The 21,991-nt window shown below is 41.8% G+C and overlaps 1 protein-coding gene and 1 long non-coding RNA gene across 6 annotated transcripts; one reads left to right on the forward strand and one right to left on the reverse strand.

Moving 5' to 3' along the window:
* The first annotated feature begins 1 nt into the window (after position 1).
* On the forward strand, positions 2–21,518 carry ERMARD (ER membrane associated RNA degradation). Of its 5 annotated transcripts, none has more exons than XM_080999823.1 (18): positions 2–95; positions 1,558–1,726; positions 2,695–2,834; positions 3,531–3,632; positions 6,797–6,886; positions 7,614–7,711; positions 8,096–8,232; positions 9,058–9,172; positions 10,652–10,754; positions 11,561–11,590; positions 12,194–12,262; positions 13,076–13,246; positions 14,851–14,934; positions 15,549–15,628; positions 16,262–16,390; positions 17,167–17,376; positions 20,412–20,525; positions 21,021–21,518. In XM_080999823.1, exons 1-18 carry the CDS (start codon positions 90–92, stop codon positions 21,181–21,183), a joined length of 2,010 nt encoding a protein of 669 aa, XP_080855949.1. In that variant the 5' UTR covers positions 2–89; the 3' UTR covers positions 21,184–21,518. The 5 variants fall into 5 exon arrangements, with proteins under 5 accessions (XP_080855949.1, XP_080855951.1, XP_080855950.1 ...); XM_080999824.1 differs by lacking the exon at positions 2–95 and adding an exon at positions 154–270; XM_080999825.1 differs by lacking the exon at positions 20,412–20,525.
* Positions 15,085–16,255, reverse strand: LOC308473953. Its single transcript, XR_013984426.1, has 2 exons — positions 16,043–16,255; positions 15,085–15,859 (listed from the first exon to the last, which is right to left on the reverse strand). It is a non-coding gene; the product is annotated as an uncharacterized lncRNA (long non-coding RNA).
* Positions 21,519–21,991: the final 473 nt, after the last annotated feature.

A 21,991-nucleotide genomic window follows, 5' to 3' on the forward strand; every position in this document is an offset into this window, starting at 1 on the left:
GGACGAGCGTTGCTCGAAGGGTTTCCCTTTCCTCGGTGACGTCACCAACCGCGACAGAAGCGACCGGGAGCTAAGAGAAGCTGAAAGGAATGGAGGTAAGTGTGTAGAGCTAGAAAATGAAGAGTCGTACCCTCCGTCCGGGAAGAGAGCGCAAGGGCGGGAGGGCGGATATTTAACTCGCGATCCCCTTGCTGCAACCTGTAGCGCTCCACCTGAGGGGCGAGGGCGTATATAGCTGCCTCTGCCTGCGGAGTTGCTTTCTTCTGACAGGTGTGGAGATCAGCATAGTAGGTGGCTGTTCACACACATACACCAAGCACAGATTCCTGCAAAGTAGGGCTCATAATACTGGACTGCACTGCAGGGCTGATGTAAGCCAGGGTCACAAATGTGGCTCACCGCATTTCCAGGGCTGGACTTTTAATGCATGCTCACGTTACGCAAAATGCGTCTGCATCTTGTACTTCATTATAAAATGCTGCTGTTTGATGTGTTGTTTCTCAAACCAGCTTCACACTGACTGACTGACTGACTGCAGTTCTTAAAGGTAAAGGTAAAGGTAAAGGGACCCCTGACCATTAGGTCCAGTCGTGGACGACTCTGGGGTTGCGGCGCTCATCTCGCTTTATTGGCCGAGGGAGCCGGCGTACAGCTTCCGGGTCATGTGGCCAGCATGACTAAGTTGCTTCTGGCGAACCAGAGCAGCGCACGGAAATGCCATTTACCTTCCCGCCAGAGCAGAACCTATTTATCTACTTGCACTTTGACGTGCTTTTGAACTGCTAGGTTGGCAGGAGCAGGGACCGAGCAACGGGAGCTCACCCCATCACGGGGATTTGACCTTCTGATCGGCAAGTCCTAGGCTCTGTGGTTTAACCCACAGCGCCACCCGTGTCCCGACTGCAGTTCTTAAGCTGTTCCTAATCCAGTCTCTAGTCAAGTTGTGAACAGTTGCATAGGGTAAAGAGATTTCGGCTCCATCAACACCCGCTGCTGCGTACACAGACAGAAATGAATTGGAACAGCCAGTGGCAAGAGCTGTCATTTGGCTTCCGAAATGTTCAAGAACTGAGGCATGGCTTCCGATTGGCTGCAGGAGCTTCCTGCACTCAAGCAGGAGCCATGTTGGACGTTTGGCTTCCAAAAAATGTTCGAAAACGGGAACACTTCTGAGTTCTTGGCGTTCAGGAGCCGAAACGTTCCAAAACGGAGGCGTTCAGGAGCTGAGGTTTGATAGTACATAAATGTGGTATAAAGTAGGATAGCCAACCTTTGTCCCATCATATATTGCTGGACTACAACTCTCATCATCTTTGACTACTTGCCATGCTGGCTGGGGCTGATGGGAGTTGGGATGCAACAACTTCAGGAGGACCACAGATTAGCCGCCCCTGAAGGCAGCAATTTTGGCCATATGCCAATTTTAAAAACTTATATTTACAATACTGATGTTCTACGGTGTGTTGTAGCTGTGCCTGTTGTGGGTCTATTTAAGAGAGTACTACAGTAGTTGTGTTGTTTTATACTACTTTCATTATTTTTCACTTCTCATTTCAGATGCTGCTAGTTGATCCAGTCTCTACTTGCCTTTCCCCTACAGTGCACTATATGGTTTGTGAAGCTGGATTTGAGATAAAAGCAAACCTTTCTATTAGTAGCATTGTGTCCGACAAAGGTGAGATACACTGGAGAACAATCACAGAATGCATACAATATGGAGAACCAGGTATGCGTTAAAATGGTGTGTGGATTGGTTAGCTAAGGTTGCAATTCCTAAGTACAGTTTTGTGGTGTAGGCCCCATTAGACACAGTAAAACTTACTTTTGAATTAAACACATGCAGAGGATTGCACTGCAGATCCTAGAGCTTATCTACATGTTTTCAGGCAATCATTTTGGGCTAATTTAATGGAATTAAGGGTTAATATAACCATAGCAAACAAATATGTCCTCCTTTTACACAGATGCTGCTTTAGAAAATAATAATAATAATAATAATAATAATAATAATAATACCTTTATTGTCAATGTACAACCTGTGTACAGTGAAATTAACCAAGCCTCCCTCTCCCCCCACAAACACTCAATCTCACAACACACCAACCCCAAAAGTCAGTATTTTCCGTTCAGCAGCCTAACAGCCCACAGATAGAAACTGTTTTTTAGCCTGTTGGTACGACTGATTATGCTTCTATATCTCCTGCCCGAGGGTAGAAGATTAAAGAGGTGCTGGCTGGGGTGTGAATCGTCCCTGAGAATTTTTCTTGCTCTCCAAAGGCAACGATTCCTTGCGATGTCATCTAGCGGGCTCAGGGGACAGCCCATGATATCATGTGCTGTGTTCACCACCCTCTGTAAAGACTTTCTGTCCGTGGCTGTCAAGCCAACGTACCACACTGTGATGCAATATGAGAGGACAGTTTCTGTTGTGGACCGGTAGAAGGAGGTCATCAATTGTTGTTTAACATTGTTCTTTTGCAAGACCCTGAGAAAATGGAGTCTCTGTTGGGCCTTCCTAACCACCTGAGTTATATTATTTTTCCAAGAGAGGTCTTCACTAAGGTAAACTCCCAGGAATTTAAAGGAAGAGACTAATTATTCAGGGGAAAACTTTTATTTTGGATGTTCATACTTCATAAGAACATGAGTTTATTGATGCTTTCCTTGACTAGGCACTGCTTTTTTGTTTTTCAGATCAAACTGTGGATTATGTAAAAAGTGTGAGATCTTTAGGACCTTTGTGTGAATCTCTTCACTCACATCTACAATCCCTTACCAGGGAGCAATTTGAAGACCAGTTTGTGATCTGGTTCCAGTGGACAAACTGCTCAGAGGTATGACATAAGAGTCCAGAGGGCTAGATAGAGACCCTTACCTCTCACTTTCTGTCCCTCTTGTGTGTATGTGCATGGACCAACACAGCTGCCTGTATTTTTGGACTCTCTTTTGTGGTGGTGATTTGCTGCAGGCTTCCTCAACCTTGGCCCTCCAGATGTTTTTGGCCTAGCTAGCAGGACCAGTGGTCAGGGATGATGGGAATTGTAGTCTCAAAACATCTGGAGGGCCAAGGTTGAGGAAGCCTGCTGTAGTGGGACTTAGTAGCTCTCCACATGAGATTTACAGATAATTTATTTAATTTAGATCTTGCCCTCTTTCTCAAAGGGCAGTAAATAACATCTTAAAAACATCTCAATACAAATACAGACTGGGAAAGATCTTGTCTCAAAAGGTCCTTAAAAGAGGAAGGTCTTCAGTAGGTGCCAAAAACTCAACTGTGTTGGTGCCTGTTTAATTTTCAAGGCGTGGGAACTCCAAAGGGTAGATTAAACTAGGATACAAATAATTTATTCTTTATGGAGTGGGAATACTCTTTCCTTTTGTAATACTTGAAATGGTAATAAAGAAATGCTTGTGAATTTTTGTTATTAACCTAAACTGCATTTGTAAGTTTACATAGCTGTTCTGTTCTCTCGCTTTAAACGTGTTGTGCCACATGACTACCCTTGGTTTTCCTTTCTCCCAAACGGCAGGTATTTCTTGAAACGTTTGACGCTATAAAGAGTCCACATGCTACAGCCATTGCACTGAGCTTAATGAAGCTTACGGCATGTTTGGAACGAGCCTTGGGTGATGTAAGTGCTAAAATCTTCGGCTTTGCCAAGCTTTAGGTTAATGAGGTCTTTTTGCACTGAAAGAAACATTGTCTCCCTTCTTTTTCTGATAATTTTAAGGTTGCAGGTTGAATATAATTTCCAGCTGGTTTCCACATTTAAGTGTTGTGAGATGCTTGCTTGCAGATGTTTACTGTGACCTTGTTCGCATGTCACTAAACCATAGTTGAACTAAACTGGTTTAAATGTGAACATGTAACCTGCTGGTACACACTGCTGAAATCGCAGATGCTTTGCTCCTCCCTTTCTCCTGCTATTCTGCTGGCAGCTTAGTAATGATATGGCTTAACTTTACATCTTAACTGGGGCTCATGCTTTGTTTCTGCCCAGAGAAACCATGAGCGATAAGCCAAGAACAAACCTTAGCTGCTGGCAGCAGAGTAAGAAGCTGCGGTTTTGTGCACATTCACATTTTTAAACCATAGTTTAGTGTAACTGTGGCTTAAAGGGACATGCAAAACAGACCTGTAGAAGTGTCTGCAGAAAGAACCAAGGATGTCACTTGTTGCCTATGTGAGCAGGGGATCCTACCATCTTGGATAAGCAGCAATGTGTCTGCCAGTGGTGCATGCCAATCGCACTGTGTCTTCCAGAAGCAGGAGCTAGTGGGGCCTGGGACATTAGCTGTCATGATGAGGAGGAGCAACTGTGAACCCAAGGGGTGGAGGGAAGATGCTGGACCAGCCTCTTTCCCCCATTCCCTCCCTTAGTACTCTGAATAATAAGCTAGGATTGCTACATTGGAAGAAAGGGGATGTGGTTGTTAGAATTCCTGCTCCATGATTGCAGTCATGGGATTTTTGTCTATCACATGATGGTATATGTTTTGACTCCACAGAGTGGGAAGTGACGGAGACAGGATGTTTGTGGTACTGTGTTCGGTGAAGTGGGACTATTGTCCTTTGTTCTTTTTCTCATTGCTGTCTGATGCTAGAGAGAGAGGGAGCCATGTTACAGTGCTCCGTGTGTGTTTATATGTAAATAAAGTAGATTAGCCAAAATGCTGAGTTGCCGAGATCTGTTACACATGATGTGCAAACCCTGTGGATCCCTAAGTGTGCCGTTGTCAGTTGGCATCTGTTGCTGTGATGTTCGGGCTGAAGAAAGCTTTTGAAGCTCCCGAACGATTGACCAGAAGGGAGAGAATAAGCCAGTCGGGCATGTGTCTCTGCCAGGGTCCTACTTGAGTGTATGCTGAGCTCCTGACAGTGGTGGGGCAGAGGGAGGAGATGTCTAGCCTCTCATTTCCCTTCCTCCCCACACCCTTTGCTTGCCCGTGTGCAGAGCCTCCATGAATGGTTCCGGAAAGGGCAGCCAAAATGATCAAGGGGGTGGAGCAACTCCCCTATGAGGGAAGGTTTCAGCTTTGGGGACTTACAGCATTAGAACTTGTAGACATCCAATGTTGGGATATTCAGGACGGGCAAAAGATAACACATCTTTACACAATAGTCCAGTAGCACCTTAGAAACCAACCAAGTTAGATCTGGGTATAAGCTTTCGTGTGCATGCACACTTCTTCAGATACCATGCATGCACACAAAAGCTTATACCCAGAACTAACTTAGTTGGTCTCTAAGGTGCTACTGGACTATTTTTTAATTTTTTATTTTGACTGCGTCAGACCAACACGACTACCTATCTGAACCCACATCTTCACCCAGTGAATGGTTGGTCACTTTGAGAACAGGATGCTGGACTATTCTGATTATTAAAAAGTAACTCACTTAAAGGAGGCCTTCTCGTAAGTTTTAAGAGATTAAAATCATCTTGCTTTTCTTTCTATTTTCCTGTGCTAATAGCTGTTTGTTTGTTTTTTGTTCAGAAACATTCCTAAGTTTCGGTTCAGTCCTTTTTCTTCATAGTGCCCTGTAAGCAAAAGCTTCTATTGCTAATTTTATGTCATACTCTCAGATTGATGCCATATTGTTAAACTCATTCACTGGTAGTCAAGGTCTGGGCATGTGTGTGGAAAGAGTGTTAAAAAAAGAGAGACTTTTGGTTGCTTATGGAAAATCCCTGCATACTTCATCAAGAATTTCATTTTGATCGACTTGTCAGCAAGACATGGAAAACTAAAACCTGGGATCCCTGGTTTGTAGATTTTTTTAATGATTCTACTGGGTAACTAAGTAGCATGTCTGTGGAATATCCTCAGCCAAGTACTGTTTAATGGACCCTTGTCTTTATGTATGATCAGGGGCGCCGACTTATAAAAAATATTGGGGGAGCCCGCGAAAGCTCATGAATAATAAATAAGCTCATGAATATGCAGATAAAGTGGCGCCGCCTCCTCGTGAGTGAATAGGGGAGAGCGTGCTGCGCCTATTAATCAGCTCCGAAGGAAATTGGGTGGAGCTTTTGCTCGGGAGGGAGGGCAGGAGGCATGCAGCCCGACCCTGTGCATTTTGGGCTGGGGGAGGGGCGGTGGTGGCGCTCTGCTGGAGGGGCGCCCGAGATTATTGGGGGGGCGGAGCCCCCCCAAACTAATTTTTGAGGGGGCTCGGGCCCCCTCAGGCCCCATGGAGTCGGCGCCTATGTGTATGATGATGTATTATTGCTCCTTACCCAGTCCTGCTCTACACTACTTGTGGACTGGGCAAAGCCACCGAGCATCAGAATTGCATTTTTACTAATGAATAAGTTCCACCAGTTTCGGTGGGACTAGTAAATCTGTTTAGGATTGCATTACATGTCCCCTCCCCGCTTTTCCATTACTTGTCCCTTTGTCAAGAACATCAGTCGTACGTTCTTAATCCATTGATGTTCAGTAATCTTGGACTGGTGCTAGAGATGCTTGGGTAGGATTCACATCTTCTTTCCTGACAGATAAAATCAAGGTTTACATAGGTTCCCTTTGTCCTTTCTCTGACCAAGTCAGGCCCTTTGGTCCATCTAGTTCAGCATTGTCTGTGTTGACTGGCGATGGCTCTCCAGGATTTTAGACCTGGGATATTTGCAGCCCTGCCTGGAGATGCCAGGGACTGATTGTTTTCCAGAGTTGCCTTAACTTGAGATTATTCTTTTAAACAAAAAAGAGAGAAATGTTTTGCAAAATTTAAACAAGTAAATTGATTTTGCATGGTTTGAGAAGGCAAAATGTTTTCTCTTGTTTTGATCTCCAGGTGTTCTTATTAATTGGCAAAGACTGTCCTTTTCTCCTACGAGACTTGCTTGTGTCTCAGGAACTTGCCACAGTCTTTGGGCAGTCAGTGGTGAGTGTCTTGCATGTGGTGTTTATATTTATTCACAAGCTTTTAATTTTTGTCCATTTAATACTCTCAGTGTCATTGCTGCTTAAATTACTATGGAATGCGAGAGCTCCGGACCTTTTGACTGGTATTGTTTCTAGGAGCCTGTGAAACTCTTCTCTTCTACTACTTTGTGCCCAGTGAAGAGGTTTTAGAGGGCAGGAGCTGTGGGTGTGCTGAAACCCAACATCAGCACCTGACATTTGCTAGGGCCTGCCAGGGCTGATGCCTTGCCGTTTCCCCCACCCACCGGCCTCCACTTCAACAGTGGAGTGGCCCAACTGCAATGAGTTGCAAGCCCAGCTTGTCACAGCAACACTGAGCAAGGAGCAATGGTTACGCAGCGGCGGCAGTGCTATGATGGGCCAGAATCCGGCTCATTACAGCCCTGTTACTGCCATATAAGTCCTTAGGTGAGAGGGAGACTGGTGGTTGCCCCATGCCTTTGTGCTCAGGTGGGAACAAATGCAAATTGGAGGTTGCAGTAGTGCCACCACTTGGAGGCCAAAGTGACAGCATCTATTTGTCTCATTCAGCTCTATGGGGGCGGCATGCACACCAGCAATAGCCTGTCAAAGGTCCTTAAAAATCTGGAGCTGTTTGTATGTCCGGAGCAGCCCCTCTCCTCCAATCCATGACACTGATGTTATGTCAAAGTTTGAATCCGTTTCCTATATTTTGTTAAAATTAGATGGATGTTCTCAGAGTGTTCGTTGGATCTCCGGATGGTCTCAATCTTCGTAATATTCTGTGGCATGGATTTGCATCACCCCAGGAAATTCCTGTGAAGTAAGGCTGCAAGTTATTTATTTGTGGGTGGGATTTTTTGTGGGGTGAGTTGTCTCTTTCTTACTGGTCATAGCAGGAACACAGTTGCACCGCTGGAAGAATGCTGGATGAGTCTGCTGTCCAGCAGAGGATTAGTCTGCTCATATCCCACTGAAGATACAAAGCACCTGAACTGAGAGCAGGATTGCAGCCTTGCTCTTTAAGTTTCCCACACACTATTGCTTGGGAGATGTTTTAACAGTGTGTTTCTAGATCAGCCTTCGCCCACCTGTGTTCTGGCTGGGGCTAAGGGAAGTTGTAGTCCATCAACATCTGGAGGGGCACCAGGTTGGCAAAGCCTGTTCTGGACGTTTCTAATTTTATTGTATATCCTAATTTGCCTAGATATTCCTCTATGCTGCTTTGTTTAACAGCAGGATTGGGACAACTGCTAAAGACTTACCTCCAGCAAACTCAGTCTACTTTAGTTCATCGACCTTACGTATCTTTCAGCAACTTGAAAGAGCTGCACGTTTTTCCAGGTGAGCATGTTTGTTGCAGCTCACCATTTGTAAAGGTTTACTCGGACGTATTATGCTGCTTGAACATTTTCTGTTTCTCATAAGAATTTTGCCCAGATCCAGAGACTTCACTCTTTGTGAAAAACCAGGTTTATGGGTGCAAGTTGTGTACTGGGTGTTAAGAAATCTGTTGTAAGGAAAATGCCAGTGTGTGCCCGACACAGTCCTGTCCAGATTTAAAAAAAACCTCAGACATTTAAAAATCATGCTGTTCTAGCTTGCATTTTTAAGATCTAGTGGCCATTTAAGCTTGGGAACCATCCAAGCCCACAGATGAATCTGTCTATTTCAGTTCCTCTCAGTTTTTCATTATTCCATTCTTAAGTTCAGTTCTCCATTTCTGTTTCAGTTTGCAAAGATTTTTTTAAAAAAATAAATCATCAGCATTTCAGTGCACTTTCCTCCTAGTATATACATTTGTAAAGGCAGACTCCACTAATAGGCTTTTTTGTAGGTTATTTTCACTAATATATATGCATCATTAATGCAGCGGTAAGGTGCCACTTCTCGTTTCTTTGCTATGGGCCTCACTGAGCAGCAATATTAGAGCTCACCATTTAACTTTGAAATGTTTCTACATAGTTAACCGAAGAGCTGTTAGGCTACAGATCTTCCTCTGGTGGTTGGAGTCTAGGAAGAAATGGTTTGTCTCCGTTTCTTCTTTTTTCACTCTTAAATTCACTTCAGCAAATTTCCTCTTCATCCAAGGTCAAATTTAACACGTCTTGTTACTGCCATCCAAGGTGATAAAGTTTTATACCCCAAGTTCTTTTCTGTTGCTTGTAGATCTTAATCATGAATTGTTGTCCTTGGCTGATGAATTAGTAATCAAATCAAATATTGTATTAAGAACCATGTTGCCTTTTTGGATTACTGCACTATCGTCATTTAGACAATGCAGGTAAGAAGTGTTGCATTTTTTCCTAGTCTTCTTTTTTGAGATATATATAAAACCAGTTAAAGCACAGATTTATTCGGGGCTTTTTGGGGGGGGGATGCAGGGGTACATTTGTGAATCTAAGTTTGGCCTCATTGAGGGGCAGTATTTCAATATGAGTAGGAAAATGAGAGTACCCCTAAACATTTTTATTTTTTTTTAGAAAAAAGGATCCTGGGCATCATCTGTTCAATTTGCAGGCTTCGTTTGCCTGTTTGTCATTGGTTGCCACATTCAAGTAGCCCAAGCAACCAAATGTGATATGTAAGAGCTATGACTGCCCTACTATAGGAACATAGGAATCTGCCTACTACTGAGTTCGGAGCATTGGGCCATCTAACTCTAATGTCTACACTGCCCTGAAGCAGCTCTCACGGATTTCCGATGGAGAGCCCTTCTCAGTACTGCCTAGAGATGTCGGAGGACAGTCTCGGACTGCCTACCTGCGAAGCAAATGCTATACCATTGAGCTTCAGTGCTATCATGAAAGCAGCTCTTGCTTTCCACAAAAAGGTCACATAGGGTTCTGCACCATCAAGGTCTTATTTGAAATACTTTGATTTAAATATGCTCCCTTGATATTTAAGTCCAGTATGCTCATGGACAAAGCGCAGAGTCAAAGAGTTTCCCCATTTCCTCAAGCAGCCACTTGGATGCCCCAGGTTCTGAAGGTAATGGGGCCCTTTATATGTCCAGCTGTCCTTTGTCAACAACAAATTGTCACTGTTTTTTGTGTTGAATGTATGCTATATGGTAATTTATGGACCTAACAGGTATCTAAAGCTATTTGCACATGTTGCCATGCAACCAGTTCATGCAGAATGTAAGCATCCTATATATAGAAATGAGCAAACCAGTGATATTTTAGGGAGCAGGCTAGTAGGCGGGAGCCTACACAACACAAAATACTTTTGCTGTATGTAGTTTTTATTTTATTTGTTTTTTATCTTATATTTTGGAAATGTATATCCAGTGGTTTTTTCCTTTAATTTTTTTTGGGGGGGGGCCCAAGAGAGTGGGGCCCTAAGCTATAGCTTGTTTAGTTTATACGTAAATCCAGCACTGCCCAGGCTTCTAGGCTTCTCTGAAACCAAAGGCTATAGCAGGGTTTCCCAGTCTTTGGGGGCTGATGAACACATTTGGAATTTTTTCAAGAGGAAGTCTCAAGGGTGGTCTCACTAAATGTTTGCTATGGGAAAATGTGCTCCCCAAAGACTGGGAACCCTCATAAAATAGCTGTAGAAATGAGTAAACACTCCTGTTCACTCACTCACTCCCCATCCCTGTGATTGCATACTGATTCCACTCCTTGTGCCTTTATTTCAAATATCTGAGACAACAATATCCAGCCTGAATGAGGCTTGTTAAATTCATATGTTTCAGTTTTTCATGAAAGAAGAGAATGTGTAGTGGAAATCAATCTCGCTGTAATATTTCTTTCAGGTATGCAGACTGTGTTATACTGTTACTACCTCAGCTGGAGAGTGGACTTAGGTTGCTTTTCACAAAGGTTAATAAATGTCCTAGCAGACTAATGACGGCTGAGGTAATTTTTCCTTTTTCTTTTTTTTAAAAAGCCATTTAATTTTCAGATTTTAAAATTTACAAACAATTGTCACACAACCAAAACAAAAAGAGAATTCCATAAATTCCCAAGGACTTCCCTCCTCACTTTTGTGGATCCTTATGTTAACTTTTTTTCTTCCTGCATCTTCTCTATTAATTCAATTCTATTACATCTCCATTACAACCATAGTCCAACATTAAACTACAAGTGTCATTCCAGTCCTACTAATAATTTTAATTGTTTACAATGACGGCTGAGGTAATTTCCCCCCCTTGTTGGTTACTTCTAAAAAACCCCACCTCTAGTCACATTTACCTAGAATCTGTTATTAACTGGTACCACATAATGATCCAGTTTGAATGTACAGTTCCCAGCTTGATAAACCGTAGTTTGGCAGCCAGGAATGAAGGATGAGATCACACACCCTGCCTATTCCCTTCCTCAGTGCACAGATTCTGGTTAGCTTGAACCACAGTTTCACCTTAATAGAGGGTAAAAATCAGCTGAGCGCTGGGATAGTGAGCAATTTTATTTTGATTTGTTCATTATTTAGAGTCTTGTGGAAATTGTCTTGGAGGGGAATAGGGGTCTCCCAACAACTCTCATCACCCTTAACAAACTACAGCTCCCAGAATTCTTTGGGCGAAGCTACAACTGTTTAAAGTGGTATCATAGCACTTTAAATTCTTGTGTGAATGTGGCCAGAGTATGACTTGATTTAAATCAACCTGTATTTTCCTTCCAGAAATTAAACAGTAGTGACATTTTTATTTTCTCTTTTCTAGTCATCTTCTCTTTATACCACTTTCGATGAGGTAAGTTGACCATGTGGTTCATTGGAGTACGTGACATGATACTAGGGATGCTGGTGGCACTGTGGTCTAAACCACTGAGCCTCTTGAGCTTGCCAATCAGAAGGTCGGTGGTTCGAATCCCCACAATGGGGTGAGCTCCTGTTGCTCTGTCCCAGCTCCTGCCAACCTAGAAGTTCAAAAGCACACCAGTGCAAGTAGATAAATAGGTACTGCTGTGGCAGGAAGGTAAACAGCGTTTCTGTGCGCTCTGACACTTGTCATGGTCTTCTGTGTGCCAGATGTGGTTTAGTCCTGCTGGCCACATGACCCAGAAAGCTGTCTGGACAAACACCGGCTCCCTTGGCCTGAAAGTGAGATGAGTGCTGCAACCTTTGACTGAACTTAACTGTCCAGGGGTCCTTTACCATTTACCTTTAGACATGATACTATAGTTGGTTGGTTGAAGTAGTAAGGTTTTTTAGAAAATGACGTTCTAATTATAAAAAAAAGATTATTTTTTTAAATGCAGGATGTCTTAGTTATAAAGCTTTATATTAACAAAATAGTCTGGCAGTCTTCAGTGCTTTGGGTTATTTGACATTTGATTCCATTTTTTATATCTAGATGCTAGCAAAACAGTTGCATAATGAAGAAGCCAATCAGCTTCCTTTAGTTCTTGGTGAATCAGCAATGGTAAGATGATGGATTTTGGCTTATTGAATTTAAAATGAAAAGCCCATAGCTTTCTAGGCCTCAATTATTGACTAATAAGTGCCAGTAGAGCTTACTTCTGAGTTGACATTGCATAGGACTGCACTTGTGGGTATTTTGTAATAAGGCAACTCACACTTCCAACATGGCTGGGCTATCTTGGGTGAGCACAATGTTAATTTTTATAATGTTAATTCAGTATTATGTTAATTCATGCAGCGCTAAGGTATAAGTAACTCTTTAAATCCTGTAGGACTCAAGTACCTAAACTTATATTCTCTATGAAGTAAGCAGTTCAGTGCTGAATATTTGCAGCATGGATAAAATGAAAAGATCATTAGAATGCTTTAGTATGGAAAAACGTTAAATGATGATAATGAAGTCAGCAATGCTGACAGGGATGTCACCTTTGCTGGTTTTGAAACTATTCAACAGGGATTTTGTATGTTGCATCCTAATAGTGAAAGGGATTAATGTTGTATAAGAGACTATTTTCCATTTGCAGATCTGCAAACAAGTTGGCATGTGCTCTGGCAGCTCTAAGCAATTGAACAATGAGAAATAATGACTTCTCAAATGAGCAGATTTTCATAATCATCTGTATCAGAAACTTAACTTCCAGTAGGATTTTGCTCTTGTAGACGGGAAGCAAACAAATGTTTGCTCTGGTTTTATTTCCACCCTCTCTGGATTGGATCTAGAAACGCTTTTCTACATATCAAAGGCACCTTGCCTGTATAGAAGGGCCTTTTCTTTTCTTTTTACATTTCACACTACTTGTCTTGTTTTTTGTAGGAATTTTTTTGGGATTTCTTGAACCACCAAGAAGGCCCACGTGTCAGAGATCATCTGAGCCATGGAGAGAGCAGCTTGAATGTCTTCCCGAGAGAAATAGCCAATTCGATTCTTGCATTTTCTATTACCCTCCTGTGCAGATTTTCCAAAGGTGACATAGCTGCAGTCAAGGTAGGGGCCAATTTTGGTGCAGCAAGACCTATTTATGTGAAACCAATGTTTCCTTATACCCAAAATCTGGAAAGATCTGGATTTGAAGACTATCTTATCCAACTATCATATGACTTACAGGCACTTCTTTTATGGGCTGAGTGAGCAGGATCCAAAGTGCCATGCATGGTTCCACTTTTTACGAGTCTGTCACATTCCCTAAAAAGTTACTTCGGAAGGTCTGGAGACCCTCCTGAGTAGAATCTGATTTTGTATGAGGAGCTATTTCCAGAAGAGAAACTCGGCAATCCCTCTGTGTCCCTAAACCAGGCTTCCTCAAACTCGGCCCTCCAGATGTTTTGAGACTACAATTCCCATCATCCCTGACCACTTGTCCCTCTAGCTAGGGATCATGGGAGTTGTAGGCCAAAAACATCTGGAGGGCCGAGTTTGAGGAAGCCTTCCCTAAAGAAATGCCTTGGGATACATGCATGGGCCTCTTTGGATTGTGGCCAGTGAGCTACAGCTGTAGTATAGACCAACTTTCCCGAACCTGGTGCCATCCACATATTTTGGTCTACAGCTGCTACCATTCGAGGCCAGTGGCCTGATGGGAACTGTAGTCCAAAAAATCTGGAGGGCAGCAAATTGAGGAAGACCATACTGTAGATATATTACATTATGTAAGCTATCTTAACATTGGAAAGATAGGAGCCATCCCTGTTCTGCTGTCCTAATATTTCTGTCAAATGGTTTTTATTTCTTTTATTCTTTAGCATGCAGGGTTTTTCAGCTTGCTCTTCATCCATTCATTCTGGCTTATATTACTAGATCTGTAAATACTGAAACAGATCTACGATCAAAATGGGCCTGGGATATGGGATCTTTAACCCTTTTCACTCATGCTGCCCCTCCCCAAGCTATTAGCCCTTCCGCAGCGAAAACAAAGGATGATTTAGATTGGGGGAAATGGAGGGAAAGGGTTAACTATTCCCAACAGCCTTGGTCTGCCCAAAATCTGAACCCACCCATACCTACTTGAAAAGTTATTTCAAAAGCAAACAAGGGAGATCCAGTCACAAATGCATTATGCCCATTTTTGTTCCAAACATGGTTGATCCACAGGAAGGAGTAGTTTCGTGTTGGAAACCGCTCATCCGCATGTGTAGGTTTCATCAGAATCCAGGGCAGTGCATAGTAGTTGATACCTTTATTTTCTTATATATTTTTGTATATAAAGCATCCTAGGTTGGATCCAGACTTGCTCCCTCTGACAGGAAAGGTTCCTGTATCCATGGAGAGAACTGGGATCTAGCAAAGGCTTCTCACTGGAGGAAGAGGAGCAGTTTTCACTGATTCTTGACACCGCCTTCCATGCTTTTCAGGGGTACAGGGGTCTGCAGGGGAAAGGAGGAATCAACAAAGGTCACTTCTCACCCCTCATTTCCTCCAGCAAAAGGAGAACTCCAGTGAGCACAAGTCTGGATCCAACTTCATCCAATACCTTAACATTGTTAAGTACAGTACAATTAGCTTCAGTGGAATTGATTGCAGTACTATCTACAAGAAAATGATTCAAATATAGTTACATTTTAACCATGAATTTTAATTTATTTTCAAACCAGGAACACTCATTCCTAAAACCACTTATGAGCTGTGCAGATTGCTATTGTTCCCAATTTCATCCAATAGCCCAACTTAAGAAGCAGGTACATTGACTTTATCATCATCTTTGTTGTTCAGTAGTGAGTTAATCTCTCTTGAGCTTTTAAATAGTCACATCCACACCATGCAATTGAAGCACATTGCTTCCCCCAGTCCTGGGGATTGGAGTACAGTTCCAGATTTGGGGGGGGGGGGGGGGGAGATGCACTTTCAACCGTCCTGTCAAAGTTAGTAGGAAACTCAAACATGTGCATACAGAAGAGGTTTGTGTGCTAAATCACTGTTTGACAACACCAAAAGAGCCCAGTTGAAAGTTATAGACTGTCAGAGAAGTTTAATCAGGAATGGATTCATAGCACATGTGACTTCAGGTTAGTAAGGTCTGCTAAAAAGTCAATGGCAAATAAAAGCTTTGGGCTGAATTCTAAGAACCAAAGCTCTCAGAATGAGTCTTTCTGATCTCATCATACTGTATGCCTCAACATTACCTAAAAAGCCAGTCCTGAAGATCAGGGGACCTTTTGTGGAGATGTGGGATATGGGGGCGGGGGGCAGGAGCAATGAAAAGTGTAGCCTTTGGGCTAACAGGCCTGCAAATTTCATCTACTTCTGTCAGAAGGGAGGGGAATTGTTTATAGATCTCTTTTTCACTTTCTAGGTACTGAAGTGCATAAAAAGCATTCATTCATGGTCTGTTCTTCCTATAATGCCTGAAGAGCAAGTTCAAGAAATTGGAGGGTAATGCCTGTTTCTCCTGTTCCTTTTTGTGGTTAGAGGTGTATGTTGGGGTGAGAAATTTCTAAGTCTACGCTTTCTTGCAAACCCTTCTTCCTATTTACATAATTCTAGACTGCTGTACAAGGATTAAAATGTGGAGGTAACTGATGAGCAAGACATTTGGTTAGTTTGAATATATGTATGCGTTTAGGTTGTCTGTCCCATCTTATCTTGAGGGCTCATGGCAGGTCACTGTGAAAGCAAGTGATTGTATCAACAGACAATGCATCCAAACATTTAGAACCTTTGGGGCTCCCAACCTGTCATGCTGAAAGAGACCCCCATCTCCCTATGGTAGGGAAATGTTGGGTGAGTTAAAGCAGCAAGACTGTGTAATCTTTTTTTAAAAAAACACAAAACAAACTAGGCCGCCACCTCAGTCAGCATCACAGTCTAGGATTTCATCATCTTAGAATTTGGGAGATAACCAAGTATAACACACCCAAGAATATATTGGTTGATTTGAGGTCATGCAAAAATAGAATTACTAATTATTCGATAGCTCTTGTTGTTCTAAGTAACACATATTTGAAGAGCCCTCAAATAAGATTCTGAGAGCAATCATTAATATCTTGGTTTTCTTTTGTTTTTAAGGTCAGGAAAAGATACTGATGATGTTCCTTGTATGTTTGCGACTACCGATATTTTTTCTCAGCTACAACCCTACTTGTCTCACAGTATCAGATTTCTAGGTGATCCTGTGGAGGAGGTTATAACTGAGAAGTAAGTTCTGTAACACTTTCGCTGCTTTTTGCCAAATCTGAAAGTACACTGTAGTCCTATGACTTACCTTTTTGGTGATGCTTTTTGTCAGCTCTGGAGTTCCATTTCTATTAAATATAGGGACTGCCTCATGAGATAAGTTTGAGCCATAATGTCCATGTTCAGATGCTCTGTTCTCCAGTCCTTCAAGCACATGCTTCGTCCTTTCCTGCACATGCCTCAGATGCAGAGCTTACAAGAACTCTTTATGGTGTGTCAGGGTTTGCCATAGCAACTGGACCAGCAAACTGGCTTTAATGATCCCTCCAAACAAAGATTGTAAACTATGGTTTGGCTACATTCATATATGACAATAAACCACAGTTTAGCATTACAAGAATAAGCCCAGCATCCCTGAGCTTGCATGCTCCCCCTTCCTTCTCCTCCTCCACAGTATAGCCACAAGGAGGGGATTGGAAGCTCCCATGTCCCTTTTAGATTAGCCACAGTTTAGCATGTCCTTCAAGTCCCAACATTCTATCTGATTATATAGATGGACTAGATCATGCAGGTGGAATTAGCTGGCATCAATGGCAAACAGTACCCATTTATTATAAAAGAGGCAAATGTGATTATTTCTTCAAATTTCTTTAATTTGGAAGAACAATCAGTTTGCCTCTTTTTATGGATGTAGTTTGCACTAGATTAGCTTGCATTTATGGCAATCCGGCTGAACATTAGTTCTATTTTACGGCAGCTAAAAGAGCACTGAAGAAATGGTATATTTTTTGATTTAGGTTATTGGCTGATCTCTGCAGCAAGCATCTTCATGTCCTCTTCTGCCCACGATCTGTCCTGGAGATTGTCGTGGTGCTTCGTCAGATAAGCAACCAGTGCCACCAAGTGTCATGTCAAGTCATTTCCACTTGTGAAACCAGGTACAAGCAGTGGACAAACAAATCGCTGAGATCACGCCAGAGGCACAACTATCTGCGCATGAGAAGGAGGTGGGGTTTTTTCTTTACTTTTGAAGGAATGGGAGTGAACATGTAATTGAAAATATTTTCAAAATAAACAATTTGTTAAACAGATCTCAAGTATTACAAGAGAGAGAGAAATAGACAGAATGAGTGCATATAATATTCTAGATCTGTATTCATATACACATGTGCATATATATATATATATATATATATATATCACAAAGACTACATCCAGACTTGCTTAATCCCACTGAAAATGAAAGTGGGACTTGATTTTGATGGGGCCTAAATGCAACTGATGTAGTCTAGATTCTTACACAATACATACAACACAGAGATAAGCTAATAAATGAAGCTTGTGTTCTGCAAGTATTGCTCTGTGTTTCTGACTGATGCTGAAAGTATCTCCAGGGCAGATAGGCAGGCACAAATATTCAGGATAAGAGGACAAGCTTAGTGAAAGTAACTAAAGGGATACAAGGAGGCAGAGATCTGAGGGGAGAGAAAGAGAGATTGTCAGTTAGCAAGCAGCAGAATATCTCTCCTGGCCGAGTGTCTTGTTTTTTTGTTTGTTTGTTTTTTTTAAAATGATATTTATTAAGAATTTTTAGAGTTACAAAAAAGAAACAAAAAAGAAAAAGAAAAAGGAAAAACAAAGGAAAAACAAGCCACAATCAAGCAATACAAATTAATAAAAATCAGAATCAAAAAATAACACATCACAATCAAAAGACAAAAATGTGCCACAAACATTTAAAAAACAAATCCAATATTCTCAAATCCTTAATTGTCATTACCTTCTTTCTTTGACCTCCTCACCCCTCCCTTTTTTTGTATCCTAGTTATTAATTGTCGCAGCAAATCCTTTCCATATTTCATAATATTCTGTCATTACATTACCTTAATCTATTTTAATCTTATCTTACTATAAAGAACCTTAAAATTTAAAACTTAGATCTTATTTATACCAATTTCTCATAACCATAATATTCTTACATAATTCTTTAAACATTTTTGCTAAAGCCAAATAATTTCGTTCCAACATTTTTCTAACGTTCATCAATTTTATAAAACAATCCTAATAAAAAAAATTTTTTTTTCCTTCCAATCTTCAACCAGCGTCTCTTCCTCCTGGTCCCGGGTTTTGTCAGTCCTTTCTATCTCATCAATCTAGCGCATTAACCTGGTAATCTTATGTCCGAGGCCCTTAAGTCCCTTCCATGTCCCTTCTTCATATTTATACCTGTACTTTACTTTGTCTCCTGCTCCTTTCACTCGTGGGAACTCCAACTTAACAATGTTTTTGACCCTTCTCGACAAATCAGCCCCTTTTCCATAGTCCACACTAAACTCCATGTGGTATTTAAAAACAGGTTTCAAAGTCCCTCCAAAATTGAGAGCCCCCACAACCCCAAACATCTCACGGCCCATTGCCAGACTTGAAAAGTCCAAACATCTCTGCATAGGGGGGTCTATCCACCCCCCCATTTCCAAACCAAACCAAACTTTATCTTTCCAAATCTGGCTTTTTCCAAGTTCATTTGTCAAATCCAAGAACTCATGTTCCTGCTGGGCCACAGCTCCCTCCATCTCTGGCGCCCAAGGTTCAGCAACATCCTCTCTCATCTGTTCTGTCAGAGCACACTCCTGATTTGAATCCTGGGTGGGCTCTATATAATATCCCACTGCCTGTCCAACATTTCTAATCGCATCAGTCATAAAATCCGTCTTCTCATGTAGCTGTTCCAGTAGGGCACTTGTTTTACAGAAAGCACGCAGCAGAGCTTCTGGATACATTGTTCTGCAAGGTCAGAAGGCTATTCCCACGATCGTAATCTGTAACAGCTGCTAGCTCCCCGATTCAGAATTTGAAACTGTTTCACAGGCTCCCTCTAGGGGAAGAACTTCTTTTTGTTCTTTTCTTTTAAAGGCAGATCTGACAACAAAGTTTCCTTTTTCAGATATTTTGTCAATATTTGTTCCTTTAAAATGCGAAAAGGAACAGTGGAACCACTATGTTTCTCTTCTTTTAACTATCTGTCAAAAATGTTTGTCTCTGGCCAATGAGCTTCCCAAAGAACGTCAGTCCTGACACCCCGCTCCAGGATCAAGACGGTGGAAAGTTACTTTGCTTTACACTCTCTTCTGCAGGTTAAACAGTCTGGAAAAAATCCCCCCTCTTCTCCTGCTTCCGAAGGGGGTTCAACAATTTTAAATGATGGAAGTTAATCCTTTACAAGCGATTTTCTGAACTCTAGTTTGCCATGTCTTTGCTTTGATCTATCTACAAAGAAACGGAAGGCTGACTTCCTGTTTAGACCTTCCCGTTTCAGTGCCAAATTAAAGTAAATTTTTAAGTCCAATTTTCCTTTCTACTCACAAATCATTATTTAGAGTCCAATTGTCCGAGATTTAAGTACTCACGGGTGATTATTTTAAAAGCCAAATTGTCCCAGGAAAAAGGCAGCGCTCTCCGGCAACGGCTGTGCGGCTTCGCTCCACGGAAGAAGCAGTTGACTCTCAGCACCGCGCCACTGCCCCCTCTTCACTCCGGAGCCCGTTAGTGGGTTCCTTTGCGGGTTGGGGGGGCGCTAAAGGTGCCCACCGAGTCCCATGGTCACAGGCTTCATCTGCCTGTGATTTTTGAAAGGGTCCCCGCTTCGCCGTAGCAGGAAAGACCCGTTTCCCGTGGAGCTGGTCCCTCCAGATCAGAGGGCGTCTGCCATTACCGATGGCGCCACCCCGGAAGTCCCTGGCTGAGTGTCTTGATCCAGGTGTTGCAGACTAACATAACCTTCACTTAATCCATTTAACCTATTTGACATTAACATCCAGCACCACATAAAAAGTATACTTATATGTTTGTCACTGCTTTATAGAGTCTTTTATGGTTTTTATTGCATTTTTTTACTTTATGCTCTTAAAATTTGTAAGCTGCTTGGAGACTCCTCATGGGGCAGTGAATTAAAAACAGCAAGAAGAACAGCATAGCAATATGTTTTCTTGTTGGCTTAATTGTTCCTAAAGCTTTTGTTTTCAAATATTTTTTCTTCTTCTAGTATTAAATTTCTATCTCCAGTCTTGCAACTAATTTTAATCTTGATTACGCTGGAACTAATTCATGTCCATACTGCTGGTGAACAGAAGGCTCCTGGATATCAACATTACCTAAAGTGAGTACATTCTAGCTTTAGTCAAGTAATACACAAAGCTCCTTTCAACCACTGATTATTATCTGACTGATTCCACCTAGTGATTTGTAATCCTTGACATTCCTTAATCAGCTGCAATATGAAGAATGAGCTGGCAGCACTCTTCACTACACCTTTCAGCATTCTGGAGCAGGAAGAAGGTGGTACCACCAGTGTCTCAGTACTACACCTCTTAGTTGTTGTTCGGGCTTCCGAAAGGACCTGGAATAAAGATGTTGCTTTAAATGCGTGACTGCATTTAACATGACTGGGTGTTTCCTCCCCGCCTTTACAAATTGCAGCCACTGGAAGGGGGCAGTGTGGTCCAGAAATGTCTTTCTGCAACTGCAAAAGCGATGCAATGATGGCTTTTCCAGGGAAAGCATCTGTTTGACAATATATTTTAATGTCTGATGGTTTTTGAAAAAGGCTTTCTTTTTTGGTGTCACAATTGTATTTATTTCCTCTTCCACACAGGTTCCTAAAGGTGATCTTGAAGTACACTGAGAATCTGGTGACTTACACAAACCCGGAAAAAAATAAATGGGAAGAAGCGACAGAGCTTACGCAGAACGCTTTGCTAAAAATCAGAACTGTCTTAGGGAAGCAGCAGTTGCTTGTGCAGTTGGCTAATTCCTAATGAATGTAATGCCTCATTAGACCTTTACACCTTTAAGTTTAATGGACATGTCTGATCAGTTTCTACACCTGTCCCGAGTTCACATTGCCCAAAGTTAACAATCAGCAACAGTCTGCAGGAGGTGTCTTTTTCCCATTAGGATGAATAATCACATTTTGTGGACCTGTTAACCGAGCCAGAGCTGGGAATCAACCTGACCCCTCCTTTTTCACAAGGTACTGTTCATTTGCTCTGCAATGTATTTTATAATAACTTGAATGTATTCTGCCAACTCAGAGGAGTGTAAGACACATTTTTAAAATTCTCTTAATAAACTCGCTTGATTTTGTTTTTTATCTTGCCTTTGGAGTGGGTGAGTTGAGAGAAACGAAGTACCATCAGAAGGCAAACATGACATATGCTGTCCCTCTTTGCTTTCTCCACTGTTTGATTAGTATATAAAAATTGATTTTGTGTTTTTAAAATTAAATATTAGTTTAATTCCTGTTGACCGAAGGAAAGGTTCACTCTTCTACAGCATCTGTTGACAGCTAGCCTTGTAAATCCTGCTTTGTCATATATCTTGCCTATTAAGGTACAGCTGCAATTAACAGGAATAAGCACAAGGTGGCAATGTTGCATAACTTAAATAACACCGCAGTTTTTCACCTTTGCATCTGATCCTGCCCAAATGGTGACAAATTCTTCTTCACATTCTATAGACCTTCCTCACAGGGATGTTTCCCACCCCCTTGCAAATTTAAAATGGAATACCACTATGTTCAATTTCTTTTGCTTTCTTGTACTGAAATAAATCAAGTCATGTTTC

Source organism: Podarcis pityusensis, assembly GCF_964106645.2.
Source record: "Podarcis pityusensis genome assembly, chromosome: 3".
Lineage (NCBI taxonomy): Eukaryota > Metazoa > Chordata > Lepidosauria > Squamata > Lacertidae > Podarcis > Podarcis pityusensis.

Coding starts and splice junctions, on each gene's coding strand:
- ERMARD (XM_080999823.1), top strand. Junction 2,835..3,530: donor AGTGGACAAACTGCTCAGAG/GTATGACATAAG, acceptor CCCAAACGGCAG/GTATTTCTTGAAACGTTTGA. Junction 7,712..8,095: donor CCCCAGGAAATTCCTGTGAA/GTAAGGCTGCAA, acceptor TAATTTGCCTAG/ATATTCCTCTATGCTGCTTT.